The sequence below is a fragment of the Protopterus annectens genome, chromosome 3.part0 (assembly GCF_019279795.1).
Source record: "Protopterus annectens isolate FY-2018-M chromosome 3.part0, PAN1.0, whole genome shotgun sequence".
NCBI classification, from domain to species: domain Eukaryota; kingdom Metazoa; phylum Chordata; order Ceratodontiformes; family Protopteridae; genus Protopterus; species Protopterus annectens.
In genome coordinates, this window is record NC_056731.1 from 619,171,540 (window position 1) to 619,186,703 (window position 15,164).

General features: G+C 44.0%; 1 protein-coding gene across 3 annotated transcripts in view; it reads right to left on the bottom strand.

Annotated features, from left to right (window-relative positions):
- Positions 1 to 3,567: 3,567 nt before the first annotated feature.
- GEMIN6 (gem nuclear organelle associated protein 6) overlaps positions 3,568 to 15,164 on the bottom strand; it is a 53,116-nt gene continuing 41,519 nt past the window's right edge. For all 3 annotated transcript variants that reach the window (XM_044065023.1, XM_044065025.1, XM_044065024.1), the window contains one exon: positions 3,568 to 4,854. In XM_044065023.1, coding sequence (XP_043920958.1) covers positions 4,491 to 4,854 — 364 coding nt within the window. In that variant the 3' untranslated portion in view covers positions 3,568 to 4,490. The remainder of the gene's footprint in view (positions 4,855 to 15,164) is intronic.

Here is a 15,164-nt window from a genome sequence, read left to right on the forward strand (position 1 = left end):
ATATGCAGTCTGGCATATGGAATTAGTAGTATGCAGGATGCCATGTAACCCAAGGCCCGCAGAATTTTTCTTGCAGGGAGTTGGGTTTTTGTTGCCATCAATTGAAAGTACTGAGTCAGTTGTCCTTGCGTGTCTGGCGTGAGATAAGCCATCTGGGCCGTTGTGTTCAAGCTGGCACCTAGGAATATTATCTCTTGTGAGGGCACTAGTTTTGATTTCTTTTCGTTTACTGTGTACCCCAGGCAACTTAATAACATTTTACAAACGCCAGATGCTCTAGAAGATTGTCCTTGCTCTCTGCTTGAATCAGGCAATCGTCCAGGTACGGATAAATTTGAATTCCTTTCTGTCTGCAAAATGCAGTTACTGGTGCCAGGCACTTTGTAAAGACCCTGGGCGCAGTAGATAAGCCAAAGGGCAGTGCAGAGAATTGATAGTGCATTGAACCTGCTATGAATCTGAGGTATCTTATGCAGCTTTGTCTGATAGGGACATGCAGGTATGCCACCTTGAGGTCCAAAGTCACGAGCCAAGCTTTCTTGCCCAGCATGGGAAGAAGCTGCTGTAGTGTTAACATTTTGAATTTCGGAACATCCAGGTATGTGTTTAGAGAAGAAAGATCCAGAATGGGCCTCCAGGCTTTGTCCTTTCTGGGAACCAGAAAGACTCTTGAATAAAATCCTTGTCCTTGCTCTGGTGGTGGTACCTCTTGAATAACTCTCATTTCCATGAGTGCTGTAATTTGTTTTTGTGCCTCTGCCCATTGATTTGATGGCAGATTTGGCATTCCTTTTAACCTTGGCAGTGTGTGAAAGTGGAGCCTGTAAACTTGAGATACAATGTTGAGAACCCATTTGTCTTTCGTGATCCAATGCCAATTGTGATGGAAAAGTGCTAGTTTTCCTCCCAAGGGGGCTGCCAAGAGAGAGTTGTCTGGCAGCTGTAATGGGAAGTCATTGAGGCTGCTTTTTACATGGTTGGGGCCTGTCTTCCCCTTCTTTCTGGCCTGGTGCACCCCATTGTCAAGGCCTGTAAGGACCTCGTGGTTGACCTCTACCTCTCAGACGTCTGTATCTGCCTCTTTGAGGTCTGTCTGTAGCCGGAAAGGACCAATTATTTGTTGGCCAATTTCTGCTAAATCTTGGTGGCTGAACCTGTAAGAAATCCTTTACCATTTGCATAGATTTCGCCTTATCCTCAATTTTCTTCAATACCTCTTCTGCCTTAACTCCAAATAACACATCCTGCTGTAAAGGTGCATCCAGTCATTTTGCTTTAACATGATTTGGTAATGTATGTTCTTTTACCCAAGCATGCCTTCTAATGACAGAGCCTGTAACTGCTGCTCTACAGGAGGCCCCTAAAGAATCAAAACCACATTGCAAAGTATGCTTTCCCACTTGTTCAGCTGCATGCAATAAATCCTGCATTTCTTTAAAATTAGGAGGATCTGAATCTGGAAGCATTTTTTGTTTTAACTGAGACATCAAAAATTGCTGATATTTTAGCATTTGAAACTGGCAATTTAAGGCTCTCCTTGCTAAAGTTGCAGACGTATATACTTTCTTTCCCCATCTGTCTAATGCTCTGGAATCTCCGTCAGACGGTACTGGGTTTTTTGCTGATGAGGCTTTAATCCCTTTGGGTCCCTGAGAAATAGTTTCTGGGTCAGCAACAGGGCTTTTATACAGAAATTTGTGAGAGTCAGGAACTCTAATATCTATCGGGTTTAACAGGGGCTGGAGGTAAGGAGTCAGGGTTTAAGCTGGATTCAGTGTAGACATCGTCCACAACATCCAACACTGGCGGAATAGCAAGGGGTCTGTGTTGAGGCAATAAAAGGAAGTCTCTGAGCCTTTTCTTGCATTCTGAGTAATCCTGACCTTCCCAATGGAAGTGCTCCCTCATGGTATGTAATGTCTCCCCAAAGGAGTAGTCCTCAGGCGGAGAGGCTGATGGAATTGATTCCTCAGCATCAGAATCCTCATAATGGGGTAAGAAATATCCTAGGTCTGAGGATGAATCTGAAGAAATGGACACCTTGTCGGAAGATTCATAGTCTGCCTCCTGTCTGGGCCTTTTATCAGGAGGGGGATGGGATCCCCTGATCAGGGTGATTAAGTCTTCTGCCATTTTCAGTATTTCTTAGGCATGGAAGCCTGTGCTGGAGAATGCTGAATCTGTTTCTTTGTTTTTAAGGGGGCCTTAGACTTGGTAGAGGGTTTAATAGTTAATTGGTTAGGTCTGAAGACACCCTCTGAGGCTGTGGATTGCTCAGCTACTTTGATACCCTCAGATGGGTTATTTTCGGTAGGCTGAAAACATGTAGCATCCGAAGGCCCAGCAAGCTCCACGTGGGAGTCAGATGCGGTCTGTGGTTCTATGGAACCAGTCGTTGGGGCTGCGTAGACAGCTCGCTGAAAACCGGAGAACCGGTGACCGGCCTAGAAGAGGCCTCGTCAGTTTTGGGCCTCGGATGCCTGTCCTTGTCTTTGTGCTTTTCATGTAATCCTGTCGTCGGGAGTTCCGACGGCATGGTGTAATTGAATTTTCTGCCAAAATAATGTAGGACAAAAATCAAACTGACATTTAATAGTACGCTTGTTAAACCTAGCACAAAACCGACAACCAGTGACGTCATGGTCTGGGCCTAGGCATGGAATACAATAGGAGTGAAAATCCTTATGAAGTATTTGCTTCCCACATAAAATACAGTTATTAACTTTTACTGACATCGGTCTGAGGCAAGAAAAAGTTTCCCCAACGGGGTACTTAGCTTTGTAGAAGACTTTGGTTCTGGATTCGGAATGAAAATCTCAGGAGTCGGCCGACCGGCACTTGCAAACTGCTTCTGCTTCGGGCACCGCGCAGCAAGAAAAACTGAAGAAAACGGCGTCGGCTGCATCTTATATACCCCTGTCACACTGACGTCAGGGAGGAGACGACAGCAACCGACGCTGGACCAAGACTTCGGAACTCAGGCCGAATGGGGAATCGCCTGACGGCAGGATAATCCAAGTGTAATGACTGCAGCAGTGTAACACGATGATCATCATCATTTCTCATCATCATTTCTAAAACAAGTGCTAATATGGGTCAAAACCTGGTGAGATTTTGCGGTTCAGAATATTGGTCTTCAACAGTCGCAGTTTGGAGTTCGCGTTAGTGGTGTTGTCGATGTGCGATCAACATTTTGATGGTAAACCCTTTTTCACATGTTGGCCTGACTCCAAAAAAACATGCTCTCAGTCTTGGAAACCACCTACACAGAAAGCAAGTCTTTTGGAATGAGGACAGACTTACCCTGAGAGCATCTGGCCCATGTTCTCATTTTCGTATGTATTTGTTAACACATAGGAGATGAAAAAAGTCAATGGCTATCTGATGACTAAAATACACACACACACTTTTCATATCAGAATCATATTATTCTGTCCATTTATGATTATCAATTCAGTTGCCTAACAAAGATTCAACAAAACATTTTTATTAACTTTCCAACACCACATCCTATACACAGTCGCGGGAACAACTTGTGTAAGGCCAAGAACCAGTACCAGACAGAACATCAGTCCATCACATTTTTTATTATACTTTTGATACAAAAAGAATTTCAGAAAGGAAAACACAGATGATCCACTGCCAGTTGTACTTCAGTACAAAGAACATAACAGCAATACCCACCAGGCAGGCAACAATAACAGTATGCAATGTGACTGGGATGATACAAGTAACCAAAAAATCACTATTTACTGTCTGAACCCAATCACAATCAAAATGTTCAGCCAAATGTTTCATACTACATATACAAATGATGCATGAATAAATTTAGTTTCTGCTAGTTAAGCACTTTGCTGTTGGCAGGTTGCCTATTTTCATCTGTGAATTCTGCAAATATTACACTGAAAATTACCACTAAGATGGCTTAAAAGAAGCCCCCAAAATTTGAGTGCTGATGCTTTCAATACTCCCCTAGTAAACTTCTAATGATTCTGGACTGAAGTCTTATTTTATTAAATTTGCTTGGACAGCGCCAAGGCCATTTGAACTTTGCCATTCGACCTCTCTAGACAAAACATTTTTTTTTCAAGCAGAAATGCCTAATTTCCATTTTAAGTGATAAGTACGTAAAATAAAGGATTGCAAATTCAGGGCACAATCTGGCATATTAGCAGACATTTTTCAACCCTTTTTTTCTTTTGTTGAGTTATTTTTCTTATAACGTGGCACTGCTACACAGGGGACAAGTCAAACAAAACAAAGTGAACTGAACCATGTACAAAAGCATTTTCAAAAAGATAAAATGTACGACAGATTCAGCAAAACACGCCAGAGCATCATGTAAAGCTGTTTGTGTACAGAATGTCAGTAGTTATAATTCAATTTAAATTTAATATTGTTAATTACAGACCACCTTGAAGAAAGATTCAGTAAAAAATCTGCATAATCAGTAGTCTAATTTTTGTCCATTAATGGCAATCTTTCAGCTGTTAGCAGTTCTGGCTTTGAATGAGGCTCTGAATCCTAGATAAAATAATTTGATTAGAACTGCTGCAGTCCTCTGATCTGTACGGTGGGGCTACTGTTAACACCCCAGCTACACAAAGTACTTCTTTGTTTCTGCCTTGCTCAGTAACTGGAATGCGATTCTTCAGCAGCCAATCTTTTAAAGTCTGCTTCTTTTGTTCCAGTTGTTTTTGACTGTATGCCTGTCTTTCAGGCATCAATAAAGCAGTCAGCTTCTCTGACATACTGTTGTCTCCTTCTCTCAGTACTTCTACTTTCTGTACAGCATGCCCCATAACTGCAACAACAGATGGCTGCCTATCCTCCAGGAACTGCACTAAAACAATACTGAAAGAACAAAAAAGCAAAATATTTAGGAGAAGCAATTTTTAAACATTTGGCAACTACAAAGAAATGTAACTACTTTTGCTATGGTTTTAAATATCTTTCCAGACTCTAGTGCTATACCTCTTTTTCTAAAATTAGCCTGTGCTCCCAAAAGGAGAGCAAATTGCAAATAATCCAATAACAGAGAAGCCACTCACAGTAAAGTTTATGGTATTTTACTTCTCTCTCTGGATTTACTTTTGCTTTTCCTTTACCCCTCATGACACAGGAACAAACTTTGGATCAGACCTTTCTGCAATAAAGCCTTTAACTTCTGATACACCACGTTTACTCTTAAATGCTGTTTGTACACAATGGCTTAATTAAAATCAGTGACACACCCGATTAACTTATTTTTATCACTTGCCGCAGAATTTCAAATCTCATGAAGCTATAAAGCAGGTGCTCAATAGTGCAGCTAACTAGTAATGTGCTATGATGAAATGAAAAAGGAAAAATAAAAACACGTGACAGCTAGCTAGACTAGTTACAGCATTTTCTGTACCAAAAGTCAGGCTCTCTTTTGCATATATACCAAAGTCTATGCCAAAAGTATATTTCAGCTGGATTTCCTAACACTTTGTTAATTGACCCAGAAGTAGCCCAATGTACGGTATTACACACACTCACACGCACACTTACACGCACTTACACACACACACACCTTACCAATTTGACTAAAAATTTTAGTCAAATGTTAGTGCTACAGGCAGATTAATAAAAAATGAGATGCTCAAAGTCAGACAAAAAAGTTGATACTCGCAGGTTAACAGTACAACTTTTCAAGAAGATATAGAAATTAAATACTCTCCACATTACATTCAAGGGTGTCCTCTGCAGTGGATTAACAGCTGGGAGCTCCTTTTCCTGCTCTGACTTCCAGGAGTTTGCATGGCTTTTTAAACTTCACACTCAGGTCAATGTCTGGTACGGACACACCCACTTTGGCCCTTGATTATGTTGTAGGGAGCTTGTTACCCATGGTCCCCAGTTTTGACAGCTCTTAAATAAAGTTATCACTTGGACAGGAGAACAATAATGTCTTGAATATTTACTAGAAGAATAACTAGAAGCAAGGAATGGAGAAGATGTGTCACAAGAGGGGGACAAAGTAGGGAAAAAAAAAGCAGAGTCTTCAGGAATGTCCTCAAAACAGTAGAGTTGTATCAGATACTTGCCCACAACAGATATGACATCCTTGTCATTACAAATGGGTAAGGTCCTGCAGGTAAAGAAGCTGTCTCAGAACTCTACAAGTGAATACTCTGCTCACTGTGAGCCCACATGACTAGACCAAGATGGCAGTCACTAACTTTAAGTGAATACACATCAATCAGCAGCTAGAAGATTCTATTTCAGACTACAGAGCTGTGGCACCAAAGCTCTCTCTACAGGAGCGTATAATAATCAAAGCAGAGCATTAAGACTCCACTAAAAGGTTCATTATTACAGTACACATGAGGGGCAATCTCTGCCTCCACCCTAGTTTCTGGTAGCATATGGAGAATGTCACTTTCAGGATAGCAAAATGCTACTAATTACATATAATATAAAAGACCAAGGCTTTGTGCCCTTATTACAGACCTACTCCAGCATGCCTATCCCGATGCATTACACATTTCCACAGCTACTTCCATTCTTAGCCGTCATTCTGCACACTGAACTTATCAAGGTCGAGATGCATAGCAAACTTCAGTTCTTAGCATTTGATATACGGGAGTACTTAAACTCAAAATCACCTCAACACACAATCATATCATTCAAGCACAAAAGTACTTTGAAATACAGTAACATGGAAAAATAGCATGAACAGAAAAAAAGGTTCCTCCTAGAAAGAGAAATGCATCAAACATATGAAAGTTATGTACTTGCCAAAACAAATTTGTAAGAATGTCTGTCTTTAGTAACCTTGAAAAATTAAAAGTAGGTGTTATGACTGCTCAGCAGACAAAAATGTCCAAAGCTGTTATTGAACCACCTCCTCCCATCATGCAACCCTCTCTGAAAAAAAGTAGAAGATAGGGCAGAAAATATGAAAATGAAAGGACAATAAGGTAAATTGTTGGGGATGGAAGGAAGGTAGGTTGGTTACTGTAGATGGACCTTCTAAAACAAGTGCATAACTTTCATATTTGATAACAGAAGGTCCATCCATGTACTCACCATAACTTCAGATGTTTGGGATCCATCTCGCCTACATTCTGACTGACGGGTTCGGAGCCGATCCCTCGGCTCCGACTCGGCACGCTTATGCCAAAGAGCGAAGTCTCTTATTGGCTGAGCTTACTATATCCCAGGATGCACCACTGCCAGTCCCCCAGATCTAGTTTGTCCGCATACATGCACACATGCACGCCCTGCTTATATAACATCGTCAGATGAAACAAGATAAAACAGTAGAACTCAAAACCGTTCAATCTCTTCTGATCTCCAAGGCAGGGGGAAGGAGGGTGGGTATTAGGAATGTAGGCGAGATGGATCCCAAACATCTGAAGTTATGGTGAGTACATAACTAAAAGATGTTATGTGATCCTATCTCGCCTACATTCTGACTGATGGGACAGCGTCCCTAGCACCTGAATCCTGGGTGGCTCACTGGAAAACACTCCTGAGTACCGTGGAACCAAATGATGCTTGTCCTTTAGATGCCACATCCAATTTGTAGTGGGAAATGAAAGTGTGCGGATTGGACCAAGTAGCCGCAGCACAAATCTCCGATATAGCGAGCTTGGAATGAAAAGCTATAGAAGTAGCCATAGCTCTGGTAGAATGAGCTTTGATAGATGTTGTAAGTTGCTTATTCAAGAAGAATAAGCCTGAGTTATGCAATCTCTAATCCATTTGGAAATAGTAGCTTTTGTGATGGTTTGACCCAATTTATTATCTGAGAAGGACACAAACAACTGGTCTGACTTACGAAGTTGCTGAGTCCTGTCTAAATAGAAGCGTAATTGCCTGTGAACATCCAATTTATGGAGAGTGTATTCTGCTTCATTGGAGAAATTTGGGAAGAAAACTGGTAGCTCTAGAGACTGTTGGAGACAAAGATTAGAACAGACCTTTGGGACAAAGGATGGATTAGGCCTAAGAGATACTCTGTCCTTGTGGAAAATCAAGTACGGTGGTTTAATGGACAGGGCTTGAAGCTCTGAAACTCTTCTTGCAGAAGTAATTGCAACTAAGAAGGCAGTTTTCCAAGACAGATATTTTAACTCACATGTAGCAGCCGGTTCGAAGGGGAAGATGTCAATGCACGAAGCACTAAATCTAGATCCCATGGAGGCGAGGATGAAAAACTGGGGGTCTCAACAGACCCGCACCTTTAATGAAAGTTTTGCATAGTCTGCTGCTCATCAATGGAGGATCCATGGACTCGTGAAATTTAGAGATTGCCGCTAGTTGGACTTTAATAGTAGAGACAGAAGATCCTTGATTAAATAGGGATGTTAAAATTTCAAAACCTCTGGGATAGGAGCAGTGATAGGGTCTAAGCCCTTGAGTTGAGCCCAGATAGCAAACCTCTTCCACTTACTGAGGTACAATTTGTTAGTGGTGGGTTTGTGGGCAAGATAAAATGTGAACAACTTCCGGGTCTAATGTGTGACTTCTGACTAAAGTCGGAAGTGGAGGAGCCAAGCTGTCAACTTCAAAGATCGAAGGGACTGATGCTGTTGTCCCGACTGATGAATTAGCAGGTCCGAATTAGGTCTAAAGTCCACAGATCGCCCACCGCATGTTTCTTCAGGTAAGGAAACCATACCTGACGAGGCCAGTATGGGGCAATCAGTATCATTGGACCCCGATTGAGAAGCTTTTGAATGACTTTGGAGAGAAGTGGAATCGGAGGAAAGGCATAAAGTAGCCCTGTTGGCCAAGGTTGTGCTAGAGCATCCATAGCTGGTACTCCCTGATGTGGAGTCAAGGAGAAGAACCTTTGCACTTGGTGTTTAGTGGAGTTGCAAATAGGTCGCAGCACGGCGTCCCCCATCTCCGGAAAACCTGATCTGCTACTGTTTTGTTTAGGGACCACTCGTGAGGAGAGAGAATTGTCCTGCTTAATCTGTCTGCCAGTATATTCGATTTCCCCGGAATGTGGGTCGCTACCAAGAAACGGCTGGTAGCTACCGCCCATTCCCACACCCTCATGGCCTCTCTGCAAAGGGGTAAGATCTGGTCCCTCCTTGCTTGTTTAGGTACCAGACCACCGACATGTTGTCTGTGTGGATGGCGATTATGCCCTGAGGGAGAAACCTGTGTAAGGCCTGTAGGGATAGAAGCACCGCCCTCATCTCCAATACATTGATGGAGAAGAGTTTCGTCTGGAAGCCAGGATCCCTGAACTAACCTGCCCAGACAATGCCCCCCCCCACCCTATCTGGGAGGCATCTGTCGTCAGGGTGACCACTGGAGAGGGAATAACAAAAGGACTTCCTTGATTTAGATTGGATGTCTGAAGCCACCAGCGAAGGTCCCGTTTGCATGTTTCTGTAATCATGATGGGATGATTGAGGGGAAGGTCCTGAAAGGACCATTGAGTTGACAATAGCCACTGAAGAATCCTCATGTGCAATCTTGCCAGAGGAACTAAAAGAACCGTGGCAGACATTGAACCTAAAACTTGTAGAACCATCCTGGCTGGGGCTTTGGATCTTGAAATCAGAGCTTGAACTTGGCCCTGTAAAGTTTGGATCCTTTCGCAGGAAGAAAACGCATCAATTTTGAGTCTATCTCTGCTCCTATGAACCTTATGCGCTGAGAGGGCAGCAAGACAGACTTTGACCAATTGAATGTAATCCCCAGGGTAGCACCCAGGGAGATGGTGGCTTTGAGGTTGTCCATTAGTAGATGCCTGGTGGTGGCAGTCAGGAGCCAGTCGTCCTGATAGGGAAACACTTGGAATCCAAGACTCCTCAGGTGAGCCGTCACTACTGCCAAACACTTGGTGAACACCCTGGGGGCTGTGGTGAGACCAAAGGGCAGTGCACAAAATTGGTAATGACTGACTCCCAGGCTGAAGCGCAGATACCTCCTGGACGCCTGATGTATCGGTATGTGATAATAGGCGCCCTTGAGGTCTATGGAGCACATCCAAACATCCTTCTCCAACAATGGGAGAATGGATTGTAACGTGACCATTCGGAATTTGGATTTCGTGACGGATTGGTTCAGTCTGCTGAGATCCAATATTGGTCTCAGGTCCCCTGTCTTTTGGCACTAAAAGAACCTGGAGTAATTTCCGATCCGATCTGGTCTGTGGGGACCGTTGGATGACTCCTTTTTCTAGCAGCTTTAAAGCTTCTGCGGCTGCCATTTCCCTTTGACTGGGTGGTGGGTCCGGGATTTTTTTGGATGGTGGGGGTGTGTATGTGAATGGGATGGTGTAACCTCCGGCAATGATCCGAAGCACCCATCTGTCCTGAGTGATTGACTCCCAGGCTTTTAGGTGCTTGGCAAAACGACACCCGACTGGCTCCGGAGCAGCACAGCCGGGCAATCCCTCATGATGTGTGGGAGGCTGAAGAGCCACGAAAGGACTCGCGGTCTCCAGAATTGCGGGGCCCTCTGCCGCCTCTGGGACGGCGTCTCCCAGAAAAATTTCCCGCCCCCTGCCCCTGGAAGGGGAATCTTCCTGCTGTTGGGGGAAAAACTTACGAGATTTACGGAACCACATCTTGCCCCCTCCTTTAGCCTTGGGGTAAGGCCGAAAGGGAGTGGAATAACGGGCACCTACGGCAGATAAAGTTTTTCCCTCTTGCTCACAGCGGTAAGGGTGTCTTTAACCTTAGGTCCAAACAAAGAGGACCCATCAAAGGGAGCGCGGCGAAGGAAGACTTGAAGGCCTCCGAACTGACACAAGCGGAGCCAGGCTTGTCTCCGTGAGAGCCACGCCTGTGCCTGCCGCTCTACCGCCCCTTCGGCCGCATAGGAAATGAGCCTCATGGACGAGTTAGAAATTGACGAAGGATAGCCAACTGAGAGCTAACCGACTGGGCTAGCTGCTCAGGTAGGTTACCCGAGAGGGAATCTGACAACTCCTTGACCAGATCCCTCTGAAGCCTGGTAAAATGTGCCAAATAATTCAGAGACCTTAAAGTAAAGGCCGCTGAAGTCAGGGTGCGCTTCCACCTGTCCATGCTCCTAGACTCCTTATTAGGAGGATGGACGGACGCTGAAGCCTCTGCCACGTCCTGTTGTGTAGCAGATGCCACCACCATGGCATCTACAGCCACGCCTTTAGTGAGGAACTCCTTCTCGGGTGGGGCAGACAAAAATTTATTAGGACGAGAAGGGACTGGTTCCACGGTATCTGGATGTTCCCACCCCCTCCCACAAACTAAATCCAGAAGCTCGAAGGGCGGAGACACCCAGGAGGCGGAGGGCTGAGCCCCAAAGGCCTTGAGGAGCACTGACTCATCAGCAGAGGGGGGTTTGGATATCCAGCCGCCTTGTTGTTTGAGGATCTCTAAGATGTCTGCAAATGAGACATCATCCGAGGACGACTACGGGGACCCCTCTGCATCATCAAGATCAGTGTCCGATGTAATAGACTCGGGGGAGTCTACGTGCTTCCTCTTGCACAATCTCTTCCTTGGGGTTCCTCTGAAGACAACTCAAGAACCCTCAGGAGGAGGGGAACCCCAATGGGGGTAACCTCAGGCCCAGGGGCTCCGCTGCCTACAGACAGGGGAACTGCCAAAGACCCAGTCTCCACGCCCAGGGAAGGTGCCGGTAAAGCCGGAGAGATGGCAAGAAGACTTGGCCAAGGCACTCCTCATGGCTCTGAAAGCCGGACCCCCAGAATCCTGGGAGTGTCCGGTCCCCGGAGCCATGATAGCCGACGGAAGTCCCGCAGCCGAAGCACCGAGAGGGAGGCTCGGAACCGAAAGCATAGGTCCCGAAACATCACCCCCGGGTCCAGCCGAAGAAGTCCGTGTACCAAACTCGGACCCGAAGGCCCGGGTTGGAGTAAGGGTCGGAGCCGACCCTAAGATCTCCACCGGCTCCAACAGCACCTGCTCCGACGGAGCCGAAGTGGTCGGAGGAGGAATGGCAATGGGGTGGGTCTGGGCTATCGGCTCCGAAGCCAACTGGGTCGGAACCAAAACAAATTTTTGGAAGACTGGGGACTGGAACAGTCTTTGGAGCACCCTGTCTATATCTGAATCCAACATCCTCGAAGACCGAGAGGATACTGAACGGGTTCGAGATGGCCTCTCCAACGGCCCCAAAGGGCTAGGGGACCGGCTCCGAGGCGACTCGATGACTATCGGCGCCGAAGGAATACACACACTAGATTCCATCGGTGCCGAGGTGGACTTCGGCGCCGAGGAGGCAGTGTCTGAGCGGGCAACCCTTGTCGGCTCCGAGACCAGTGGAGCCGACGAAGGTGACCCGCCTCGATGCCCCAGCCATCGGCTCGAAGCCAGAGGAGTCGAGACTGGTGGCATCGAGGCAGACCGTTCGCCTCGGCCCAAGTCCTTGGAGCCAAGGAGAAGCCTGCCTATGTCTTTTGGCGGTCGGATCCGACGGACTGGTCGGAACCGACGCCCTTTTCTTTTAACCGGAGAAGGAGAGGATGCCAAGGCTTCTTCAAAGGAAGGTTTTATTAACCCTTTAAGAATCAGTTTATTTTTCCTCTCCTGGAGGACCCTTGAGGAAAAAGCGTGACACACGCTGCATGACTCCTGTAAGTGTTTTGCACCCAAACAATACACACAGAGCGAGTGATCGTCTGTGATAGACATTTTGAAATTGCATTTGGTGCATTTTTTGAAGCCCGAAGGCCTAGGATTTTGAGACATTATGGCAAAACAATTTCAGTAACCTTTGACAGAAAAATACAATATCCACTGACTTTCTGTTTACTGACACTACCTAATAAAAGGCTTACAGTTATCGCTTAAAAGCGTCGCAAATAATAAGGGTACTTTGAAACCCTGTAAGTTAGGAGGGTTGACTGACCGGGAAGGCCCTAAGATAAAGGAGGCCTAACCCAAACTCAACCCAATCACACAACAAGTCTTTCACAAACTCCAAACACACACAAAAGTGAAGAATAGCCGTTAAAACAGCTTTTTATGACAAGAACAGCAAATTTCTGACAGAAAAAAGTTAGTAAATTTACTACTCAGCTCAGCCAGCTCGAGACCACGTCTTCGCAGATTAGCGGCAAACGAGATCTGGGGGACTGGCAGTGGTGCATCCTGGGATATAGTAAGCTCAGCCAATAAGAGACTTCGCTCTTTGGCATAAGCGTGCCGAGTCAGAGCCGAGGGATCGGCTCCGAACCCGTCAGTCAGAATGTAGGCGAGATAGGATCACATAACATCCTCTAAGGCAGAGTCCCTCACTAATCATTTTGGATGACCACACTTATGAGAACATAGCCCTGATGACAGATGTCCATTAAGAGCTGTACCTGGAAACAATGTCAAGTTTACAGTAACTTGATATAAATTATTATCAGGTCTCCTATACTAATAATGTAGTGCATGGAATGCCATAATTAAACTCTGAAATCAGACAGAAGATAAAGTCAAGCACATTCCAGATGACATTATTGTGAGACCTTTTAAAATCAGGTCTTGGGCTAGGGACTAATAGTGGACAGCGCTGACAAAGAACACTGTCAGAAGATACACTTTTTGTTTATAACGTGGCAGAGGGAAGTATCAGAACAAAATGTCTTACTGCTTTTAAAGCCCTTTTTTCTTCAGTGAATATTATGAGGAACATCTGACGGCTGGTTCCAGCAACACCTGGTACATAAAATATTCACTGGAAATTTTTCCTACACCCTTTTGCAGGTTAGAATTATTTATCTCCAACAGAAAGGTTTCACAATATTCTCTAGCAAACTCTACACAGTCAGATAAAGGCTACATGGCTTGCAGGTTAGAAAAACACACTCTACAAAGACAAAGCCCCTTCTGAAATATTATCTCATAAAAATTTCAAGTCAAATAAATGCTGTGTGACAAAAGGGGTTAAATTAGCTGAAGCAGCACTGGGTCGATCGTGGTTATGGGATGTTGATGCAACGTGCTCATCCACCATACACCTGAGCTACGAGAAACACATTCCATACTGAAAGGGGAAAAATGTTTTCTTTTGACTACTGATTATTAATAGACAGAAGATTCCTAAATAATTATGGGTTTTCACACAGATACCACACTTCTACAATCCTTAGAATTACTACAAAGGTTAATAAAGAAAAAAGTCACCAAAAAGGAATACATAATGTGTATATATATATATATATATATATATATATATATATATATATATATATATATATATATAACACACACACACACACACACACACACACACACACACATATATATATAAATAAGACTGTCAGTTTAAGACTGACCCTACAATAGAACAGCTTCACCTAGAAAATAAAAAAAATATTTTCATCATATGCTAATATTGTTTTACAATCGCATATATACATAAAAAAATACCCTGATGAGGACTGCTACACTGACATGATTTTAAATAGTCAAGCCATCTTCCTATAGTTTGTGTTCCCATTATAAGACACAGCAAGGGCATTTCTGTCTTGCTTCTCTATAGATTTAAGCAAGGAGTTTCTGCTTTTTCTGAGTGCCTTTGGAGAGTAGGTCAATATCTTTTTTCATAACTTATTAGTCAACATTCAGAGGTAATTATTAAATAGACATTTTAATCAGCTTTAAAATGTTCTTCCAAGAAATATTTTAATTACTTGCTTCTGCTGTTTAAACTGAAGTAACATTTGGCCTGATACTATAATTCGTTCAATCATTTGAGTGACAATTTGCACTAGAAAATCAGTTATGTTTCAATGCATTCTATAACAACTGACCCTACTTGAATTTTAAAGCAAATGATCAAATCAGTTTTATTAAAGCTGTAAACCTTAAGTTTGCTTTGTGATACCTTAACCCTACTTACTGGACACACTGCTTGCCATCTCATTTGGTTACCACAAAAATAAAGAAAATGGAGTATAGTAATTCTGGAGGCAGCTGTACCCTGCACGCCTCCACACTCCTGATCTCTAACTATACTATTTCTCTGGATTTAATTTCTCCAAATCTTTTGGGTTTCTAATACCATGAGGGGAATGGACCTCATTCCGAAGTCGAAGTATGATTAAAGTTCATGTCTTTTGGGTTTCTAATACCATGAGGGGAATGGACCTCATTCCGAAGTCGAAGTATGATTAAAGTTCATGAAATTATTGTTTCAAACTTTGTTAGCCAAAAGTACTCTGCTTA